Here is a 23,266-nt window from a genome sequence, read left to right on the forward strand (position 1 = left end):
CTCGTAATTTAGCGTTTTTTGTTGTGGATTTTGCTTTGAACAAGTATGAGTGAAGAGATTAAATTCATCAATCAATTGTTGTTGCTTTATTCTGATGAACATTCTGCTGTTTTCACCGAGTACAAGAAGCCAAAATTGAACTCAAATCATTGATCAAAAGTGTTGTGGACAAAGTGGTAGTGGACGAGTCCCTACAGTTTCCCCCACCCCATCTCAGCGAGGGTTATTCCTGGCTCCAGCCTGAATCCATAAGGCGCATCTTTTATGCATAGTTACAATAAGAGGAGAAATATTATAGACACATCCGCACACACACATGCATTTTTTTTTTGTTCTTTTTTGGGAACTCGCACTGGCAGGCAAAGCATACTTGCAATACTACCATGTAGCCACTGTATGTAAATGTCTTGAAATCTGACGCTGTTCCTCAAACGTCCATGAATCTAACCAACGAGGAAGTGTCGTGTTCATCGGCTCCGTTGGATTCCCAGAGCTAGTTGTTTACCAGGCGTGGGGAGAAGACACCCGACCGATTGTTTGTTCGACCGGCCATTGAGCTCGCTGCTTTTGGACTTTGGGGCGTCTGTAAAATGTCTTGGCCGAAAGCCTCCCAAGCTTCTCGGCTGCAGCAGGTTAACCCAAACGGGAGGTCAGTCAGTACATTGCCGTTTTCGCTTTAGCATTAGCATGCTACACACGAGTCCTAATACAAAGCAGACGTCCACGTTTGTCTGTGCGCGTACGCGCACCTCTGCGTCCTCCCTACTGAACTCTAATTAAAATCTTGACAATGAAACATTTCTTTATGCATAATTATGTGTTTTGTGGTGCAGCGCTCAGCCGTTGAGGTTGTTCCGTCGAAGTGCGCCCTATCCAAGCAGGGAGGAGAGGAGCGAAGATATCAAGGATGCCCTGGACAGGTGTGTGAAACTCAATTCAATTCAATTTTATTTTACAAAACAGAGGTTGAAACAAGAAGCACCGGAGGAACGTTTGTAGCCACATCGCTAAGGGGGCAACCATACTTAAATACATAATGTTGCTCATGTTACTCTTTGATGGATGCGCGTGTAATGTCATGATAAGCATTATAAAGTTATGCTCTATTGTCACCAGCCAGTGCAGTAAAATAATTGCTGTCGCAATATGTGTGATAAAGGGAGCAAAGGGTCACGTCAAAGTCAGCCCAAAAGATGTCCCCCAGGAGTCCACCCATCTGTACATTGCTACTTAAATTTGATGACACTGGAAACATCACAGCCCACTGCCTTTCCTTTCCCTTTTATATCGTGTTCGATTACTGAAATTACCTATGGTAATTAAAATGATTTGATAGCAAAAATTTGTTGATATAATAAACTAAATTGCGCATAGCTTTCCACCTATTTCGGCAGAATCAATACAAACTACGTGTTAAATTATCGCGAATAATGCACTGAAAAACAAAAGCTGGACATCACCTAACCGCCACTGCGTTCCGTCTTGCGTATTTACGTGGTCCCGGTCCATTGGCAACAGCCAATTGGCGTCAAAAATGTAGTCTTCACGTCACAAGCAGGCGCCGCATGAGCAGACACGCCGCCAAAGAAAGAAAAAATGTCAAACAAAAACAACAGACACACGCAGCGTGGTGATTGGTGAAATATGTGCCCTATGGGGCACATGTCATTGCATCTGTGGGACTGCAAGGTACACAACTCTGTTTTATTAATTTTTTTCCTTACTCAGCCGCGTGTCAGGAATGCGGCACCTGCGTGCGACGTGGTACAAGTTAAATCCCTTCTCGGCGTCGTTTGTCCGACTTGGACCGACTGGGACCATGTGGGTCGATTAAATATGCAGACGGGAAATAGGCGATGCCCAGCTCTGCTGAAAACCACACTGACGATGGGCCCTAATCAAAATCACAAAAGTGTGGATTGTTCATGTCTTTAAAACAAACAAACATAGTATCACCTTGATTCTATGCATGTGCACTACATTGGCACAACACCTGAAAGAGGAATAAACCATGTTTCAATCGCGTACACTTTGGCTTTGTGTTGTTACGCTCCTAATCGGAAATGGATTTAAATACCCTAGCGTCGCCGACTCGTCCTGTTTGACATTCTGTCCCGAGTGCTATCACCAGTCTCTTGTGAACTACTTTCCAGACATGACGCCAATAGCACCAACCAGCGGGTGAAAAAACACGACTTGATCTGTTTCTTCTTCGGTAGTTGCTTCAGGTCTTTCCGGTGCACTGCTGTTGATATAGCACCTCCATAGTGACGAACGCTGCAACTGCAGTTAAAATAAAATCAACTCAATCGCTCAATTAACACAGCTTGAGCTCTACGCTGTGTTGAGCGATATCAATTGCTCTGGCTGGAGATGGCTGCCTTGTAAGTTTGAAGGCAGGAAAAACCCTGTAGATGATTACGTGCATGTTTGCCACCTCTCTTTTAGTTACAAAGAACTAGAGCAGAAGCAAAGCTACAGTGGCAGTGTCAAGTATGACGGCGCAAAGCATCAGCACAATAGTGAGTATGCCCAAAGTTCTTCAAATACATTTTGAACATTATATTACTGGCTGCTGTCATTTGGAAGTAATGAAATGTTTCATAATTGCTGTCTCTGAATTGCACTAATTCTGCATGACTTTTCAACTACTGTACCGCGAAAGAAAACTGTTGAATTCTGATATTTCAATTGAATACATTGATGGCATTTAATGAGAGTGCCTTTGTGCTTCCCCCGCCCCCACAAGATGAAATTAAACCTTTTTTACAACCCACAGATTAAAACAAATGTCTTGTTTTTTCAACATTTGGCTCAAAAGAAATATGCTTGCCAGGTGCGGCACATGTGGAGGATAAAAAAAAAAAAAAAAGCATCAAAAGTAAGTTTCAATTATGTACACAATCATAAATATGTTACATAACTATTTAGTCGTTAAATAAGTCGACGCAAGTAAACTATCTTCACATGAGTCATCCTCAATAGTTTTAGCTAGCATACTGGCCTAAATAACACGCTAGAAATAAAATGACATGACATCAAGCAGGGGCAAACAAAAATGCACAAATTTTAATGGCAAATTTTTAATGGCAAAGCAGAGTACAGGGGTTTTTAGTAGCTTCATGGTGAGAGAAGCAAAACCATACTTTGAGTTTCACTCTTGCCAAGACCTGTCAACAAACATCTCAAACGCAGACGAAAAAACACGATCAGGTAAACGTAACAGCACCAAGATTCCATCAGATGGCGCCAAAGTAATGCTTACGTTGCTTTGGCCTGGGTGCAAAAACAGCAAATACCAATTTTCAACATAATGGAGGAAACTATTGGTCCCCCCCCAAAAAAATCTGTGAATGCTGAAGTACGACTGCAGGGATTCACAGTAGCACATTCCCTTCCTGTTCCTCATCAACCCTTGTATCTTTTGACTCCTCCAGCCAAGCCCGAGAACAATCCGGCAGACAGACGGAAAACCTTGTATCAGAAATTCTACAGGCAAGTGCAGGAGGATCAAAAAGCTGCCGACTGTGTGATCATCTCTGTGACCAACCAGTGCCTGTAAGTACAAATTGTAAATATTGTGATAGCCGTGGAAATAGTTTCCAGCACTTTGGTCCCAGCACTTACTTGAATAGTTACCAAGCTGGAATGACTTTATCACTTTTTCACGGAGTTGGCGTTACCACTGCCTCATGACTTATTGACAGCACCACATAAACAAAAAAAAAAAAAACCTCAGTTGATTCTGATTTACACAGTTAAAGTTGCACATTTAAAATATGTATAATATGCTGTATCATTTCTTGCAAACAATGTCCTTATATTTAGAATGACGGTGCTCTTTTGTTTCAACGACAACATGCATTCTTTTTTTTGACACCTTGGTTGAAACAACCACACAACATTAAAGCTTGGTGAAATGCTGGCTTGTTTGCTGACTGCGCTTAACATTTATTTGTGCTGCTTACCATCTTTAATTGTTGTAAAAAGTCAGAACCACACACAGAAGAAAACCGAAAGATTTTCAGTGCGGCAACATACATCTGCATTCACGTTTCTGACCCAATGTCCGATTGCCTGTGGAAAAAAAGAACATGAGCAACATTAGATTGCCCAATTGCACGAGTTTCACACAACAGTACACTATCCTCATTTTAAAATATAACTGATTAACACAAAATCTTTAGTCGGCCGCCACTCAGTGAAGATGTTTTATTTTTTGATTGACCCACCCATCAGTCTAAAATGTTTTCTCATCATGCTGACTTTCTACAAACTGTTTCGGTCGAGCCCCACACAAATACTGCACTTTCATACTTTGTAGTTATAATCCTCAAAGCATAAAACTGACACTACAAGTTAAAAGTGTTGTTGTTCACCACTCAAATACCATAAACATTGAAAGTGTTTTACTGCAAATAATTCCCTCAACTGTCACAATTGTTAATGTACTGTATGACTCGTGTGCACATCTAATTTTTGAAAATGAAATGTGACTTTTTGGTCAACAAATGTAACCTCATCTTGTCATGATGGGTAGCACGGTAAAATTATTTGCCATATTCCACAAAGTTCACAATGTCATAAAAAAAAATTACGTTCCATCAAATCAGTTCCATTCATAGTTTACTGTGCAATTGAGACCTGATTTTGACCACAAAATTATATACTTACTTATATTTGTCACTCACCTACTCAAAACATCACATTCATAATCCAAGTTTGTCTCGGTCTGTATCGAACCAGGTTCTACAACACTTCCAAGTCAGTGTCACCCAAAGCTAATTTATCTATCGCGTCTGATTAATTTGATTTAGGTTGGTCTTGGTTCCAGTTGAGTCAGTCAACATCGAGGTGTTGAGTTAACATGTCTCTTTTCCTCTCAAAGGGATTACCCCAAATCGCTAAACCAGTGCTTGCAGGAGCGTGGCCTGTCAGTGGAAATGCTCTACCTGCAGGCGGAGTCGGGCCTGACGCAAGCCCTACAGGATGTCCGAGGTGTTGGCTCCCCGATATGTATTCTGGTGGAGCAGACAAACATAGCTCTGTCCTCCTGCACTGTTATCATTTTCTCAGAGCCCCTCAAAAGTAAGTCCCCACCCCTCAAAACCACCTCCAATGACAAATCTCCATCCCTTTTCTAAGCCCCCACCACTCAATGTATACACACACACACACACGCACGCACGCACGCACACACCCCATCTTGTCTACACGTCAGTCAAACTACCTAAAAACACAACTCAACACAAAATAATTCAAATGCACATTTTGATATGTTCCTTTTTAATTTTTTTTATTTTAATAATCCCCCAAAAGTCTTCTATTTCCCTTTCACTAATCTCAAACGGACTGCATTATATAAGCAGTTGACATTGCACACAGTAATGAACTCAAGTCCAAAAATAGCATACAATCAATGTTTAAAGAAAACAACATTTTATTACAACTTGAGTTTCTTCTTCATGCCTCGCCTTCCCAGTTTGTAGAAGAGAGAACTAAAATGAAGAATGAAAAGAACTCCCAGGTCAGCCCTCGGCTTTTGTCATCCAGAGCTGAGCATGTTCGGTCACCTCCACATTTGAGCTTTGCTTTGCTGCTCCGCTTCATTTGGGACCGATTGGTGTTATTCATGGAGCATAATGTGTGTGAGCGTCTCTGGGGATGGGCATTTGATGACATTTTCTGAATTGACTATGGAGGATATGTACGATTAATCATACAATAATTATGTATTTAAAAAAAAAAAAATAGATGAGTCAAAGATGGAATCCTTGCCAAGTTGTAACAAAGTGTAGTTTTCCTAAAAATGCTCCACACTCATTTGTACACCTCAAATGTTGCTGCTTGCATTTTAACAGAAGTTGTCCGTTGGGGGTGAAAACGTCATAAAGCGTGCTTCAAGTCACCATATTCACTTAGGTTTTTAATACTATGCACAATTACATCAAAACTACATGTAAATCTGTACTCAATTTTAAACAAAACATTTACTTGCCATTTTCAACCATATTAGCTTTCTCTTACATGAAAATAAAATTAAAGCAAAATCGCTCAAATTACAACAGGATCAATTCCGGACCGCACATGTTGGTCCATGATTGTCAAATCTGATATATTCACACTACACAAAACTAAATAACAATTCACCAATGCAATAAATGAAATCACACCGAAACAGAGAATCCAACCAGAGGTAGCTCACGACAACATCAATGTCAAACCAACTCAAAGGTGAAGATGCAATTGCTTTGCAGCAATTTAAGTTCCATCTCGTTTTCGTTCACGTCATCATCCCTCTTGAGCCCCCCTTGGACACATTTCAGTTAACCCTCCACTTTTGCCCACAGTCCACCGCAACATGCCTAAAGAGCAGGCCATGGATTTTGTTGGAGCGGAACACAGTTGTGGAGTTGGTAAGGAAAGTAAACAAAGGGACCCCGCAGACATTGCATCGCAGGCGTCGCAGTTGCTTGGGGAATTTCTGGATCGGGAAAAGATTGAGCGTCACCTCGTTACCTCGGAAATCCGCCAGTCCCTCCAGCTGTTGTCCGGCGGTGTTCACGTTTATGCCGAGGAGCTGGAAGCCATCTTGGCGTTCGTCCGCTCCCGGCAGGACCACTTAAGAGGTTCGGTTGTGTCAGTGACACTGATGGTTCTGTTCATCTCCTGCGATCTCCTTGACTGACTCTGCCTGCGCTTCCTCACCAGCGAGCAACGGCGGGGAACAGAAGGGCAAAATGTTCTCTTCGGGACCGGGAAAGCCGCCTCCCCTTCTCCCGACACCGCTCGGGCCGCCTCAGTGTGCAAGTGAGGCAGGGCGCCCGCTGATGGACTGTTCTCCGCCCACACCGGTGCCACTCTTACCTTCGCCAGGTGAAGACCGTACAACACGGTTATCGAGCGAAACACCCGAGCCCGTTCTGTCGACCACCAAAGCAAATTGGTGTTGTCCTGTGAAAAACACTTATGTTCCATTTTTTTTTCATTGTTCTTATTTTTAGTGTTTCTGCGTTACAGACATTGCATTAACGTGAACATTTTAAAATGTGTGTTTTTCACAGTACAGTGACGAAATGCACCTTCTGTCTTAGTCATTTTGGCCGAAAATCTAAACTCGAATTGCAGTTTTTCTATATGTTACTGTTTTTCCGAGCGTTTAGGGTTTATTTTGACATATCCATTGACATCATGACATGACATCATCCAAGCTGCTTCTAAACAGTGGCATTTTGCTCCTAAAAGTTGAGACACTGCAAGTACATTTTTCATCTACTGCAAGCAGTAAATTTGCTGTTTTTTTGTTTTTTTTCATTATTATTTTAAAATAGTTTGGGGTCGGGTTGGAAAATTGAGGGGGTGAATATTTGTCACAAGTCGACTTAGTGTGCGCCACTAAATTTTCTATTTACACCCCTAAAATTTCAGATTGGGGTCAGTGTCGTCCTAGTTACAAAAAAAATTGTCTGGATATAAATTGAACCAGTTGCACAGTAAATTTTGTTAATACTCACCAATCAAATGCAGGAGCAATTCTGTACAGTATATGTAATATATGATCAACTATGTTCAAACTACGTAATGTTACAGTGGCTTAAAATAACTTTAAATATGCTTGAGGACTAAAACCTCTGACTTGTTTTTTGATTAACATGTACGCCCGCTAAACAATTGTGTTTAACTGTTGCTCATTCTAGTGTTAATTGGGCAGAGTTGAGTATTTTTTTTTTTTTTAGCTACTATATGGGTGTAGATGGAAATACCAAGTGATTAGAATCATAGTCATTTGTAAGTGTAACATTTAGATGTTTGGTTTCCTGACTTTTAGTTTCTCATCTGAAAACCAAGCCTCCCCCTCTGCTCTCCTTGCAACAACCGCCGTCCTTGCACAACTCCTACGGTGGCTCCAGTTTGCTACGTAGCCCCCTCTTGCCGCACCTTCCCCCACGTCACCAGGGCCCAAGAGGGTCCCACAGCATGAGAGGTGTTCCACCCTCCCTCAAAAGTTCTCGCCCTCCACTTTTATCTACTCCAGGTGGGTTACTTGTAATCTTTTGATTGGATGCACCTCAGAGAATTGATGGTATACCTTGATGTCTGCTGGGGTACAAATCAAACAAATTGGAGACGTGTTATGATTAAAAAGTGTTAAAGCAAGACTCCAATGTTGGAATTAAATGACATATGTTGTCCTCTTGTCTCTCCCAAGGTGTCCCTCGCCTGAGTGCTCCCAGACACTAAGCATGCTGCATCCAAGATTAACTTTGTGTTGAAGAGACTCTCGTTGCTTTTTAGGACTCTAAAGGATTCAACTTTTAAAATGCAAAGTGAATAGAGAAAATACATGAATGATTAAATGTTGCGTACATTTATGGGTAATGTGGCTGAAGTATGTTTTTCGCGTATGTTTATTTTTTGTTTTTCAAAGTATAGTCATCTATTCCCAGTTTGCATTTTTAGATTTGACACACATTAATTGTAAAGATGTGAATGAAAAGACATAATTGCTGAATAATTTTTCATGCCATGCCTTGTTTTACAAATATGTTTTGATTCTCACAAGCATGGACCAAAAATGTCTCACCTGCAAGACAAAATATGGAAAATAGAATATGTACAAAATTAACAAGTTAAAGGTTTAGGTTTCTCTTGTTATAAAGTTCAAGAATGCAAAGTGTTGTCGATTGAACAAATTTTACACGTATGTTCAATGTTTACGCTTTCTTGGACAGTTACGATACTTAGCGTTTTTTGTATGTGGAGTTTGCAACACTTCAATACTCGAAACAATTCCGTTTAGTTGAAACTAAATGTTTTATTCTTATTTGTTTTGTTGTTGCTATTTTGTCAGATAAATCCTTTTGAAATTGCTCTGTGTAACACTAAGATAATTTCAAATTCCGTTGAAAAGAAGCCTTCTGTGTTGTATATTGGAAGGAAACTAAGTTGCTGACAATTTTTGAGTCCTGTCATTTTTTTAAAGGTACATTTGGAGTTTAAATGAAGCAGTTATGACTTTGGAGATGTTTAATGTGCTCCTGTGATGTGCAGATATTGTGGAGGTTTCTCTGCACAGCAAACTGAACAGACATGCATTTTGTTTTTGAGTTTCACCTCTCAGTGTTAAAATCATTAAATATGTTCAATTGGCTATTGAAATCTGTTGAATCTATTGTGAGACATGGATGTTAATCATGAACAATGATCGGAATACTGTGAAGTGTTGCGCATTATTATCCCCAGATGGCACCACACACCTCCACTCAAAACAACCAAAATCCACAGTTAAGTTCTGTTTTAATGTTTTACAAAACAGTTGATTGGTTAATTGTCATGTTAAGCAAAGTCCTAATCAGTCACCTCAGAAGTACACTAACATGAATCTTATCAGCTAAGTAAGACACCTGTTTTTAGAACCCTTTGTGGCATTGTTCACATTTTATTGGAGTGCCTTAAAGCAAGAAAAGTGTATCAGAATAGTGTCTTACTATATAGACAGATGTAGCTCAATAGTTTAAAGTAGGGCGGGATGACGTGGCTTTAAAGTAAAAATCCCAGTTTTATTTCACAAAGATATATTTTCAGTTGTTTAAATTGTAGCTTATAGAAACCAAATGACAATTGGTCTATTTTTCTTACTTCTGGGATTAGCTGCCCAACCCAGCATTAAATTGAATCAACTTCCATGGAAATAATAGTTTTTCCTCTACAGATAATGTGAAAATATGTGATTGCTCTTGGAAAATGTCCCTTTTATTAACACATTCTCCTTAATAAACATTTCTAAACTTTCCCCAAAAAAATCAATCAGAAGTCTGCATGGCGCGGCTGATCAAGACACTACACATCAGTTCATGACCAATCACATTCAAACCGGTATGTTAAATGGGAGTCAGCACACACCATCCACCAGTCCAGGGGCCCCTGATTAACCCCAAATGAATTTCAGATGTTCTACTTGGCATTTGTTGACATTTTTATTGCTTTCTTGCAGAAGCCTCGAGGTCCTGTGCTTACACTGACTCTTATTTGCAACTGTTCAAATTGCCTCCACCTTGACTAAAAACCCCAGTCCCACCTTAGGAAAAAAAAGCACAAAGCATGATGCTGCCATCACCACGCCTCACTGTAGGTATGTTTTTTGTTTTTTATTATTCAAGTGAGCAGTTTATAAGTCACATTAATGCTGAGAAATGTTATGAAATAATTGATCGTGGCCTAATTTTGTTTTATCACAAAAAAACTGGCATTTACACAGCTGTGTTTTAGATCAGCTGTACGGTGGGTCAAAGGTGTCCAACATGTCCATTAAATCACTACTTTTGCCCTCTGATTGCTTCCCATGAGGGTGGGAAAATGGTTTGTTGGGGGGGGTGATCTCAGTGCTTGTGCCATGGTTAGTGTGTGTGTGTGTGTGTGTGTGCCCCAGGATCTCTTGAAGTGATATCAATCATGAACTCCCTGCACCATAGCAAACACCTTCCCTCCCATCATGAGAAACACATATTAGGGTGTTAATTGTTACGATGGCACTTTCCAATAACAAGGCTCTAATTATCAACATGTTTGGCTGATGGTGTGTGCATCTGGCATTTGTGCATCGCATGTGTGTTTTATAATACAGCAGAGCTGGGCATTCCGCCTACGTGACGGACCGGTCCGTCTATCCGCCTATGTCGGATGCCCATTTTGTAGGCGATGAACAAAACAAGGGAAATTTAAAAAAATAAACAGACTAAGCATAGTCGGAAGCCCATATTTTCCATCTATGTAATCATCTATCGTCTATTTTTGCGGTGGGGCTTCAGGCCTAGATAGACCAATCCGACGATGGCCAATTGTGACAGACACGTACCCCTTGCGGCGTCGGGCCAACTGTCGGCACGTCACGCTGGAAAAATACACCGCAACGCTGACCATAAAAGTACCTTCTGCGCATGCGGGAGATGTAATACCCCTCCATACGGCGGCGTTAGTCACTATTCCTCATGGATAGAAAAAGCAAACCGGAAAGCTATTAGCCGGGGGCGGATTATAAAAACGGAAACAATGCATTCAGCTATATTTTTTTCGCTCATGGTGAACTCCCACGTGAAGCAAACCCTCACGCTCTTGACAATATCGCGAAGTACTTACATTGTCAACCCTCGCTCTTGTACTTGTAAAAAGACAGCAAAGGTGTTCTCCCTGTTTATCCGCATTTGTCACTTCCCGTTCTTGCTCCGCGCGCTGATTCTCAAGCTAACAGCCAATCAGAGTGACCAAATGTTCCGATTCACGATTACGATTTCATTCATAGATGGACGACAGAAGGGTACCCCGGCTGCAGGCGGAAGGCGATAAACGGACCGGGAAATTTTAGTAAAATGCCCAGCCCTGCAGTACAGTATACTGTACACCAATTTACGTGACGTAGGTGCATACATGTTTACAAATTAACAATGCTGAAATCAGCCTCATGTTGTTAGTAAGAGTACCATAATCACAATTAAGTCATGGGTCAAAGTCAGAGATGAAATGGGCAAAGGCTGCCTACCTTACAGAACACAGACTTAAGTATTTGGCAGGCTAGTTTGTCTGTCTGGCTGCCTTGTAGTGTACAAGCAGCTTGTTCGTTTCCTGGCTGACTGGCTTGGTGCCTGCTTGGCAGCACCAGTTGTGTACATAGCCAAGCTTCAAAACCCCAACTCGTATTAATTGGGTTAAGTTTGTCCTCCACAGATAACACTTGTAGAGTGAAGGGAGGGAGAAAATTCCTGGTGTTCCGCAGCAATCTCATTAATTATTTATTTTGTTTTTGTCTGTAAGTGTCTGTCTATTCAAGGGTCAAACGGTTAACATCACAAGAACCATATACGTTTTAGTATACAGTATGGGTGGGCGATATGATGATATTAGATCGTTAAGCGGTTTAAGTGTTCGCGATCTGATCAAGCCGAAAGATCGATTGATCGTCTACATGGCACATTCTATACAGTTTAGCTCTATGGCGGCGTAAAGCCACTGACGCGTATACCCGACCAACCAATCACAGCACGCACAGTGCACCGTACGTGACACTCCCTGCCTCCCTGTTTGTATAGCGGGAAGCTATAGCGGAAAGTCACCACGAAGCAGAGTTGGTCCCGAAAAGAAACGCCACATCCACAGTTATTTGCAAAGTTTGGAGAGACTCGTTTCGGACGTCGGCGCCAACAGCCAAAGCAAACGGACACATGGTAGCTAGAGACAGCCGCTAGCTCCAAGCTAACGCAACCCACGGTAACACAGTCATTTAACAAGAGCACTCCATGTGAAAAAACAAGCAAGCAGTGTAAAGAAGTAACTGAGGCAGTGACTTATTACCTTGCTGAAGACATGATTCCCATTAAAAAGTGGAAAACGAGGGCTTTAAAAGACTCTTCGCAGTACTAGACCTGCGTTACAAGCTGTGTTTTTATGTTACCTTTTATAAAAATTGTCACTATTCAAATTAAAACCTGTATAGAAAACTTGTTGTTATCCTTTCGGCTTTCCCCTTCAGGGGTCGCCACAGCGAATCAAGTTAACTGACTTAAAATGTCTTTTTTTTTTTTAGAGTTATATATACATTTTAAATATGTTTTTTTTATGTTTAACATGAGGAAAATTGTAAGAAATGTGCAAATTAGTCTTAAAAATGGTTTAAAAAAAGAATCATGATAAAATCGTGATCGTGATTTTATTTTTAAAAAATCGTGATGCGATATTTTTGCCATATCGCCCACTCCTAGTATACAGTATATACATATAAGAGTTTTAGTGGACAGTACATATTGAATTCAAGCCAAACATTATATAATAGAACAATATTTGTTCCAAATAAATGCAAGATTGTAAAAAGATTCAAGTTGAAATGTAAAAACGATGACTTCGTATAAAATATAATGGGGGAAAAAACACACAATCACATAAAAGCACACACGCACCTCTTACGGCCAGTAGAGGTCAGCAGATAGTCGATGATACTCCCGCTGCCTCATGCTAAAAAAAAAAAAGTTCAAAGTTCATTGAGGGTTCACGCTTTTTTGTAACATTAACACTGGTCATGTAGTTCTAAACTCCATGATAACAGTAATATATACGAAGAGCACATCACCTGATAATTTTTTTTATTGATTTGTAATTCTGTAATTTATTATCCTGAAGAGGACATTCTGTTCACTCAAAATAACCAATATTCTGCATCACCAGTCCTGATGTGGGAGGGTGAGTTGGAGACTAAACCAACCAGTGTGTGACACAACGTGTAGGTTGTGTGAAGGGCTGTTTGTCAATTTGTGGCCTGTCAGTGAGGGTGAGGGTGTGCGTGTGTCTTTTGTTCAAAATCTGGTCTTGTTGGTGTGAATGTGATGTGAATGACTCCTGAGCAGTCAGGACACGTGTGTATTTTTTTCTCATGTCACAAGTTCCCTTTCTTCTTATTGTATGGTAATCACAGCCCTATTCAAATTTCCTGTCACCTATATGGTGGCATCACAAAAATCCAAATAGAGCCACACTCTCTAGAGTTAAATCAAAACTTTTAAAATACCGGTAGTTAAATATTTAACATTCATTAAGCAGAATCAAATTAACACTCCAGGAGTAGACAACTAGCTCTTCTCAGACACATTTGTTTCCACTCTGTCAGTGTTTAGTTTGACATCCCAACTTTGCCCTGACGATGAGCTCTCCAGTCCCCCAAGTCCACAGTCAACGTAGTCCACTGTCCACATCCAGCCGCCACAACTTATAATGCATGATGATGATGATCAAAAGTCTCTCTAAATAACAATTTGATCAAAAGCACATCAATTATTTGACAAAACAATGGAATGTCCTCATCCATTTTACTGAAAACAAGTCCAACTTTGTAGTCAAGACCCTCGACTTTAACCCAACTAGTTGAGAACGCCGCTTTTGAAGAGATCATTTCAAGCAAGACCACAGTCTCTTCTGTGAGTGAAAGTGACTTCTTGGGGTCTGTCCTTTTGTTCGAATGTGTTTCCCAGTGATCAGCAAGAAAAAAAAGGAGGAGGAGGAAAATGGCACTGACTTGTTTCTCTCGAAGTAGGTGCAAAGGCGGAGTTAATCTAAATAACAACTATGTGATCAACTCTGTGAAATAACACTTACTCAGAACTCCATTTCAAATAGGTTGACTTTGGGAGTTAAACTCAACTCTCAAAAATGTAATCCTGACATTTTAATACTCCCAATTTTTGCTATTTTCCTCTTTGGAGATTCCAATATGATAACTACAGTTTTTATGTCCTTCGTCCCTGTAAACCATTTTGTTGTTTAGGTATGAAATCCTAAAGCCAACCCCATGTTTTAGAAGCTGTAATTCCACATCTGCTCCTGCTTTGGTCCATTCATGTCCTGTCTGTATGAATTCCTGCCGCATGTCAGTCGAGCGAATTACTCCGTTGCGGCTACTTGATGTTTTCCTTGTCGTGTGCGTCTGTCTGTGTGTAAGGGAGCCAAATCCGTGCAGAGATGACAGAGGGTGTAATCGCAAGCTATGTGATTTGACAATGCAACTCTTAGAAGCTATTCAGCCTGGGGCCTGTCCTTGACCCTTAAGGAGCTTGTAATGTGGGCTTTTTTTCCCCCCTCCACACTCTTTTGTGTTTACCGGTAAAAACGAGCAGAGGAAAAAAAAAAAGGGGGGGGGCAGAGGGGGACCAACCACTGAGTGAGGGCTTTTGCCCCTCTGTGCCAACGGCAGTCACATTAGGGGAGCGCTACACACACAGAAATGCACACACAGGCCTCCTGGTGTGCACTCATTTCATGAGGAGGGAGTGTCGAGGGTCGGAGGGTGAGGGAGAGGGAGACAGGGGGGAGGGGTTGGCGCAGCGTGTAAGATGGGGTGGAGGGTGGTGGGTCAATCTTAAAGGCTGTTCTGCCTCTCCACGGGAGGACTTGGTCTGCAGAGGCCAGTGGTCCCGCTGCTTAGCACCGGGAGCTCCACGTTACCCAGTTATCCATGACAACCAGAGAGTGAACACGCAAAAGCTCAGCTGTGGCCAGAGAGCACTCAGTTGGAGCGCAGAGGGAAGAACAAAGCATCCAGTGATTTTCACCCCCCCCCCCCCTCCCCTTTTGTCTGCTTCACTTTGTCCACACACAAGTTTCTCGCTTTTCTTTACTGGACATAAAGAAGCTTTGAAGAAGATACAAACATGCACATACGCTTCCACACACTTGAGTGGCTAATTGAATTAGGTTTGTTCAATAAATTATATGGTTGCTTTTCATAGGATTTTCCTTATGTTTTTTTTTTTTTTTTTAAAGAACAGTTAAAACATTTGGTGGGTTAATATCGAAAACACACATGTATATATATATATTACTGACAGAAAAGGAATAGACATTTTGTGGGTTGGACCTGAAGTGTGTCAAATGCTCATTATACACGGTTAGACTATGCTCAGCCCAAGTGAATAGGCTTAAACTAATCCTGTCAGAGACTCCCCTGTAGAAATTGCTACAAATGAGTAAAATATTAAACCCTTTTAAGACAAAGGAGACATTTAGAGGTGGAACGTGCTCAAATTCAACAAAGAAATATTTTTGTTCAAGTAAATCCAGAGCTTTGTTTTCTTTGGAATGCTTTCTTTACAAACTAAAGGAATATGTTTCAAATCATCTAATGTCTGAGTTGTTTGGGTGGCTGCTTTGCTCCCACACGACAAAACTTATGACATGCCACTATAATTACAATAGATCTTTGTGCTCTACTTGAACTGTAACTGTTGTTTTTTAATAAGATTGCAGTATAGTTAAGTCCACAATGACTTTATTGGCCATATAAACATCCATACTTATACTCGCATATAATTGTTTGAACAGATGAATGGTGCACCTTCTTCCTGATCTCTTGGCTGACTTCTTTTGACGTTCCCATTATGGTATACAAAGATGCAGCGTGTTACAGGTGTGACTTCAAGTACATCCACGGGTGTGTTTCTAAATAACTCAAATCAGAAGCATCCAAATCCATGGCATCGTCATCTGGGTTTTCCCCAAATTGTTTAAAGGCATAAGAATCTTATTGCGGGTAAACTTCTGACTTTGAAGATCGCAATGTGAGTGTAAATGTTTGTGTCCTGTGATTGCCTGGCGACCAGTTTGGTATACGTGTGCGTTTTATTTCACGAAACCATGCCTGTGGATGGTATGATATGCAATGATTCCTCAGCCATGTTGTTTGCTTGCGATGGTGTGGAAGTAATGATTTTGATTGATGTTGACTATGGTAATGTCCTTTACTTATACAGATTCTTTGAGATTTCACATTCAGATCAATTGTACATGTATTCTTCACATATGCAGTTAATATATAAAGAAAAAACAAAAACGTGGCAGAGCTTGCTCAAAGTCCGCTGGGACAGGCTCCATCTCATCTACAACCTTAGTGAGAGTATAAGTGAATATAACAGAAAATGAATGGATGAGTGAATGGTATGTTTGCGTGTATGTCTGTGAGAAAACAATGTTCTATTTTGGTCTTGAGCTGAAGAGGTCTAGGCAATCTGCCATACGCAAAAAGCTTTACCAAGCTTTTCTCCCTCTGCACATTAACCCTCCTGTTGTTTGTTTCTTGGCAACAATGTTCATAGGTCAATGTGACCCACTTTGTTAGACAAGAAAAGTAACACAATTCAAATGATATTTTGGGAGTTATTTCTTTCAAAGAAAAGGCCAGCTAAATGGATGTATTGAGCGCATTCAAGATTTTCAAATGGGTTAATTTGACCCGCAACATAACACAAGCGATAAGGTTGATGTTGTGTATTTTATTTGTGTGTGTGTGTGTGTATGTATAACATGAACATGCATACAGCACATAACTGATTGAAATTGAAGCCGCTGTAGAAAACGCCTTTGGTGTAAAGAGTTGCTTGTGTGCCCGTGATTGATTTGCATCCATTACAGGCTGTAGTCAGCCTTTTGTCAGCCCCACATTAATAATTATTTTCCATCAAACCATTTGTGCCACAATTTTTGCACAGCCTGATGTTAATGCACAACTCGCTTTAGCCAACAAAACAGCACATAATTACCTGCAATGTTCCACAAAATAGGGAAATACACGGCACAAATGCACAATTTCTCTAAATCATCCAGTGACCTGGGTCCTCTCCTCTTTAGCTCACTCGAGAGATTTTGACTGGGGTTGATGTCTGGGGACTGAGATGGCCATGGGAGGACCTTGATTCTGTGTCTGGTGAACCATTTCTACAATTTTGACTATAAGAGTTCTGCAATAAAGATTTAAGTCATTTTAAGACTTAACACATCTTAACCAGTGGTGCCAATAATTATGCAGGGCACTGTGCTGTAGCTATCTGTGATTCCCATCCACTGTGTCGCAGCAAACTGGCACACAAGTAAATACTCTTCCACTAGATGGCATATGGTACAATCAACCTGTGCATCCACCTGTTGTCATTCATATAACAGAATAATTCATGGATTCATGGGTATATCAACTGTGTTCAACTAAACTGACTCAAATGTCACACCGAGTGAGTTAATCTGTGAGTAAATTGAGAAAAGATCATTGTTATTTCGGTATCCAATGTGTGCTGCACTCTGCTCAAAGTGCCCACACGTGTGCATTTTAGGTTTCCCCTAAATGTCACCTAAAAATCCAAACATTTCGTGAGCAGTCTATGTGCTTCGGCTCTCGAGGTTGGCTAAGACTGACCTATCTTCAGCATTTCCTCCGTATCCCACTGTAATCCAACTCCACATTTTCCCTCTGTCTCCTCCCTGTCAGGTCTCTCGGTCTCTCGGTCCCCGTTGTAGTGACACGAGTCAGCCGCGGTTAGGCGCTGTTGCCCAACACTCCCCCCCGCGCTCGCCTCTTCTCTCGGCCTCTCTCTCTCTTCTCCCTCTCCGCGTCAACTTAGCCCTGCCTGCCTGTCTGCCTCAGCCAACCCGGGCTGTGCCGAGCTGCTCCCTGCGGGATCAGAGCGCTCCCCCGCCGGGACCCTTCTCTCACATCCCCCTGCTGGGACGCGGCTACATTTCCAGCCAAGCACTGCCTGCCTTGGCTTTATTATGTGTGTCTGCGCCGCAGCCCCGCCAGCAGAGGCAGGCAGAGGAGGAGGAGGGAGACTGGTAGCCAGAGTCAGGACAAAGAAAAAGCAGGGAGACAGAGGCTAGCGAATATCTGGCTCTTATTAACACCACAGGGCACAGGGCTTTGGGAAATAATAACACGTTCGTAGTCAAATTCCTCACGCGAGGGGGGTGGAGGGAGATGCGCCAAGTCCGTGCCACCCGAGCACCACTTGCAAAGAGACGGAGCCCGCGCGACGCTTTCACGGAGGGCAAAGACGAACTCAACTAAAAACAGACAGTGGTCGTTACTTTGTAAAGGGGACAGATTCCGGTCACCGACACACGTCAATACAATCAACGTTCGTCGCCGCTCATCACCGGGACCTTCACATTTCGCGATAACGGACATTTCCGGACTCACTTTGACGGTATTTCCGAGAGTCGCGTTTAAGCAGAAGTTGTTTATTCTACAGGTTGCTCCCCCTTCCTACGCCCCACGCTAGGTGTTCCCTTTTCCACGCGTTTCGGGACCCACGCGGTGTTTCTTTTTTTCCCCTCTCCCCCCGACGCCGACTCGAGCGAGCGAAGGTGCCGCATTGCAACAGGCGAAGAAGCCGCTGCCGAGTGGAGGAGGAGGAGGGCGGTTGAAACCTCGGCTGTGCCCGCCTGCATGGTGCGCTGAAAACACGGAACGGAGCAGGAAAAAAAAACAGCACCAGCAGTCGAATTAAACCCGCAGCAGAGATGTCCAGACGGAAGCAGGCTAAACCGCGCTCCGTCAAAGGTAAGAATAAACACGTCTTGTACTTTCTATTTGAAAGCCAGCGCGGCCAGAACCACCACTGAGATTTCGCTTGCCACTTGACTTTTATTCAAGCTCAGGTTGAAAGTGTTGCTTCTGTTAGCAGTCGTCCACCTTGCATTAAAAAAAACAAAAAAGTGCATTGATCACTCCCAAAGGTTTTTCAAATTAGCTTATCAATAGAGAGCGGTGCACTTCTGGATGGCTCCCTTGACATTTTCTAATTGGCCCTCTACACTCTAATCTGCTCTGTTAGAGTGTGTTTTCCTGGCTGGTTTTGCTAGATGGACCTTCCTTGACCCCTACATATCAACTGGACTTCACACATGCTGTCAGGCTTTGTTGTTTTGCATCATTTTGTGCCTCAGATGTGCTAAACAAGTTTTGACGCCTCTCATCTTAGATCTAACAAATGCCAGTTTTCATCATTGTTTAGCTATTTTTTACATTTCACTTCTTACGTTCTCATGATGCCCTCTGGTTGTGCACTGACGACATTGAAAGATTATTTTTCCATAAAGTTCTAAACAAATTATGATGATTTTTTTTTTCCCCCCAAAAATGTTGTGTTGAGTCAAATGAAGAGCCCCACTTTGTGCAATTACTGCAAGCCAGTATTCATTGTAGTGCATGGGTGAATGGGCATCATGCATGAGGGCATGTGGTGGCCTTGGTCTCCATGTTGCCTTTATGGGACCCAGATGGGCAACGGGATGGGCTGACCATGTGGTCAACACCCCCTCCCCCATTTCCTTCTCCATATAGGCTGTCCCACTCGGACTATCTAGGAAGCCGCTAGACCTGACAGTAATTCAAACTGGCCGGTTAGTTTGACAGAGCTGTACGATCCAAGTGAGGACATCGTCTTGTTTTTATCTCTCAGGTTAATTTGCCAGTATGTAAAATCCACACAACAGGCACTTGTGTTGTCATGCATGTTAGGGGTTGCTTGTGCAGGAATTAAATGGCTGAGTTTAGAACTGTTGCGCGAGATCCCGCCTTAGGCCACTGATGTCACGCACTAACCCTGGCAACCGGGTTTCTGTATTTGACCTTCGTATACTTAGAAAAAAAAAATCTAGTTATTGCTCGATAAACATTAAGCTACCTGTAATCATAGCTGAAAATAGCATAATATCAATAACGGGAATTTGGGGGGCACTTTAAAAAGTCGACAAAATAGCATCTTTTTTGGAACATTTATTCTTTTTGGAGCACATTTATTTATGTCTTCTGTGAAGACATAAAGCAGAGTTTGTATGTGCATATGCATGCAAAGGGCGAGAGATCGTTCCAGTGCATTTGTCAGTGGTGTGAGTTGTTTGTCAAGCTTGAAAAATGGAATGTTTTATGTGCTCAACAAGTGGTGAAGCTTTTGAATTGGTGTAGTTCTAGTGACATGACATTGAACTTGGAGTTGGTCTGAGAAAACTCAATAACTGCAGTAGATTTTCCACACTTTTGATCAACAGTGATCTAAGGTGTCGGAAAGTGTAAACCAGTTGTTCTCAAAAACATTTTACACCAAGTACTACTTAAAAAAATAATTAGCTCTCCAAGTAGCACCATAATTGCTAGAACGGACGTATGTTTGATATTATTGTAAGCCGGTGAAATGTAAGTCCAGTTTGAACATCAACATCACGCTTGAATAACGGAACGTTGAAAAAGTGTACATTAATGATTAAATTCAAATGTATTGCATAAAAGGGGGAAAAAACGTCCTGGATAAATGTTTAAAAACAAACAGAACTTAAATATTGAATGAAAATTGATTGTACTTAAAATGTAAATACAACTAACTAGCTGTAGTTTTGCTTCTCCCTTCATCTTGTTCGCATCAGTTGATATGTTCATTCATTCTAAAATGTTTGGATGCATGTCATGTTTTAAATTTATTTTATTATATTTGTGTTTAATTCAGTGATTTCTTTCATGATTCATTCGTACCACAAGAGGAAGTCCGCGTACCTCTCGTAGTACCCTTACCACACTTTGAGAATCACTGGTCTAAAACATTAACTTAAATCATCTCACTAACTGAAAATAATCACTTCCTCTCCTACAAATTTTTAGCAGATGTTCTTAAAGCCAGGCCAAAAAATAATTTTGTACTGTTCAGGTCAATGTTGACATTTTCTTGCTTGAGCGTTTTTTTTAAATTAATTTTTTTGAATCTTATATTTGTATGGTTGGTTGATGCAGTTATGCGGAAGAAAATATTCTACCAAGCAACGCAACAAATGGTCACCGTTTTTGTGGGATTTTCTATTATAAAAACATGGGTGGATGGAGTATTTCAAACGGCTCTAAAATCCTCCATAGCAAATAAATTGACAAAAAAAAAGTAGTGTACATGATCTATTCTAATGCTCTTCTTGCAAATAATGTTCCATTTGTGCTATTTAAGTGGAGTTTTTAAGGCAAGTCATTGAAACGACATGGTCAGTTTGACACATCAGACTATTGTTGGATATTGTTAACTGAATCTTGTCAGCCAATCGAAGAGGGGATTCCCCAAGTAGCAGACAAAACCAAAAGTTGGAGGAGATACCGTATGTTAAGAAATAATCAAGTTATACTGATTTACTCCAATTTGAAGATGTTTTTTGTTTTGTTTTGTTTTTTTATAACACATTTTCTATAAGCGACATCATACGAAAACGTTCCTCAAATAAGCCATTTTTTTTCCCCAACACAAAAAAAACTCAGTTTCTCCGGGGCCCAAAATTCTCGGTGTATTGAACTTGGGTAGAAGCGGCCATTCCAATTTCGACTCAAGATTTTGGCAGCATGCCATTTTGGGGAAATCTTGTCACGTTGCAAATTCTATAATGAAAGCGTGTTCTAAATCATTCTAATGTATCACATTCGGAAAAAAATAACATGACTTGTCACCTTCAAAGTCATTATAAATCTGCCGTTTAAAATATGATTGTAATTACATCCCATGCAAGTGCTGTATGAAAAATTCTGCCTTCGCAACAGTAATAATGCTCAGTTTTTATGATCACAAATATAACAATATGCTTATTATTGCAGCTGTAGTTCTCAATCAATGTATAGGCTGGACTATTTTATTCAAACATGAAGTTGCTCCTGTTGTCCATAGTTTTTTTTTTTTTTTTTTTTGACACATATCTTATGTACAAATCATCTGCTTTGGACCATTGACGTTGTCCACCACGGCTTGTGTTGCTTCCCTCCATGCGTGTGTGCGTTTCTGCTTGGGAGATCTGCATTCTCATGTTCTCGTTTGCATACATCACAGCCACGGCTGTGTCATGAAGGCAGCGGGATAACCAGCTTAGCTTCGGTCAGGCAGCCAGGTGAAGCAAAGCGAAGCGAAGCTGAGGCCAAGGACCACCAGCAGCAGCAGCAGCAGCAGCAGCAGCAGCAGCAACACTATCCACCTAAGGTGACGCAGGCCTTGTAGGCTAGCTTGCATAAGCCGATGTGTAGTCATGCATCTGTGTGTGTGTGCGTATGCGTGTACATGCCTTTTGCTATCTCCCCTTCACACCTTGCCCTACTGACAGCTTGACAAGACCTGACATTGGGGGATGTAGAGGGAAAAGGAGGGAGATTGAGTTGGAGGGGAACACATGGGGTGAAGGGTAGAAGGGGGAGAGAGGTGTTTGGGGGGTGGGCAAGTGAGTGGGCAGGCGGGAGGGGGCGTTGGAGGCCCGAGCGGGCCGAGCATCGCCAGGGGATTATCGGTGTTTTCATGTTCTCCTGTCTTTCACCTGCTCACCCAACTCTGACTCGCTGGCAAGACAAAACAATGTGAGAGGAACACACAAGTCCCACCTCATCCATCTCCTGTTTTAGGTTCCTACTGACTCGGTGTAGTGTTGGGCTAGACCATGAAATCACATTTTCGGGTGAGGAAGTCGCTATCTCCCGGGGTCACACTGTGATCTTACAATATGACTTTGGTATTAGTTTACGGCTGTTTATATTTACATACCAAAGTGTGTCGCTACCGGCTATGGGTAATATGGCTGTCAAGAGTCGATTTGTTGTTTAATCGTGTTTTCAATCATTTGAGGTAAAATAGAGTACAGTATTTGGCAGAGGCAGCGTTGATTTTTTTCACATAGTTGGAGTAATCTAAAGAGGAGCAACCTGACAGCTATGAGACATTGAGTCACACCAGTGACAACACTGTCATCAAATGACAAGTTCAGAAAAATTCATTTTCTCCGATCCCTTTGAAAACAATAACAAAAAAAAAATGGATTTTTTTTTTATCCTTTAATGACAATTCATGTGGGGCCAACTAGATTGCTGCCTTTTGAAACTGGCAGTAACATGGTGAACTAAGCCTTAAAAAAAAAGAAAAATAATAATAATGATGCACTTCTTTGCAGGTAATCCATCAAT

At 41.5% G+C, this 23,266-nt stretch overlaps 2 protein-coding genes across 4 annotated transcripts in view; both read left to right on the forward strand.

Annotated features, from left to right (window-relative positions):
• The first annotated feature begins 420 nt into the window (after window positions 1-420).
• On the forward strand, window positions 421-9,151 carry LOC147148903 (uncharacterized). The gene is made up of 9 exons (XM_086029581.1): window positions 421-649; window positions 834-920; window positions 2,449-2,522; window positions 3,438-3,558; window positions 4,889-5,088; window positions 6,351-6,629; window positions 6,712-6,876; window positions 7,829-8,035; window positions 8,210-9,151. The coding sequence occupies exons 1-9, from the start codon at window positions 591-593 to the stop codon at window positions 8,239-8,241; spliced, it is 1,224 nt and encodes a 407-aa protein (XP_085885707.1). The 5' UTR covers window positions 421-590; the 3' UTR covers window positions 8,242-9,151.
• An 8,754-nt stretch (window positions 9,152-17,905) lies between these two features.
• The window catches only part of znf423 (zinc finger protein 423), a 125,092-nt gene continuing 119,731 nt past the window's right edge, over window positions 17,906-23,266 (forward strand). For 2 of the 3 annotated variants that reach the window (XM_086028961.1, XM_086028963.1), the window contains exon 1: window positions 17,907-18,862. In XM_086028961.1, coding sequence (XP_085885087.1) covers window positions 18,823-18,862 — 40 coding nt within the window. In that variant the 5' untranslated portion in view covers window positions 17,907-18,822. Of the gene's footprint in view, window positions 18,863-23,266 lie in introns of all 3 variants that reach the window. The other variant, XM_086028962.1, reaches the window with a different exon arrangement.

This window comes from Filicampus tigris, chromosome 4, assembly GCF_054856515.1.
Source record: "Filicampus tigris isolate MCC_2025a chromosome 4, RoL_Ftig_1.0, whole genome shotgun sequence".
In the NCBI taxonomy this organism is placed as follows: domain Eukaryota; kingdom Metazoa; phylum Chordata; class Actinopteri; order Syngnathiformes; family Syngnathidae; genus Filicampus; species Filicampus tigris.

Coding starts and splice junctions, on each gene's coding strand:
- LOC147148903 (XM_086029581.1), top strand. CDS start 591: ATGTCTTGGCCGAAAGCCTCCCAAGCTTCTCGGCTGCAGCAGGTTAAC. Junction 3,559..4,888: donor TCTGTGACCAACCAGTGCCT/GTAAGTACAAAT, acceptor TTCCTCTCAAAG/GGATTACCCCAAATCGCTAA. Junction 8,036..8,209: donor TCCACTTTTATCTACTCCAG/GTGGGTTACTTG, acceptor GTCTCTCCCAAG/GTGTCCCTCGCCTGAGTGCT.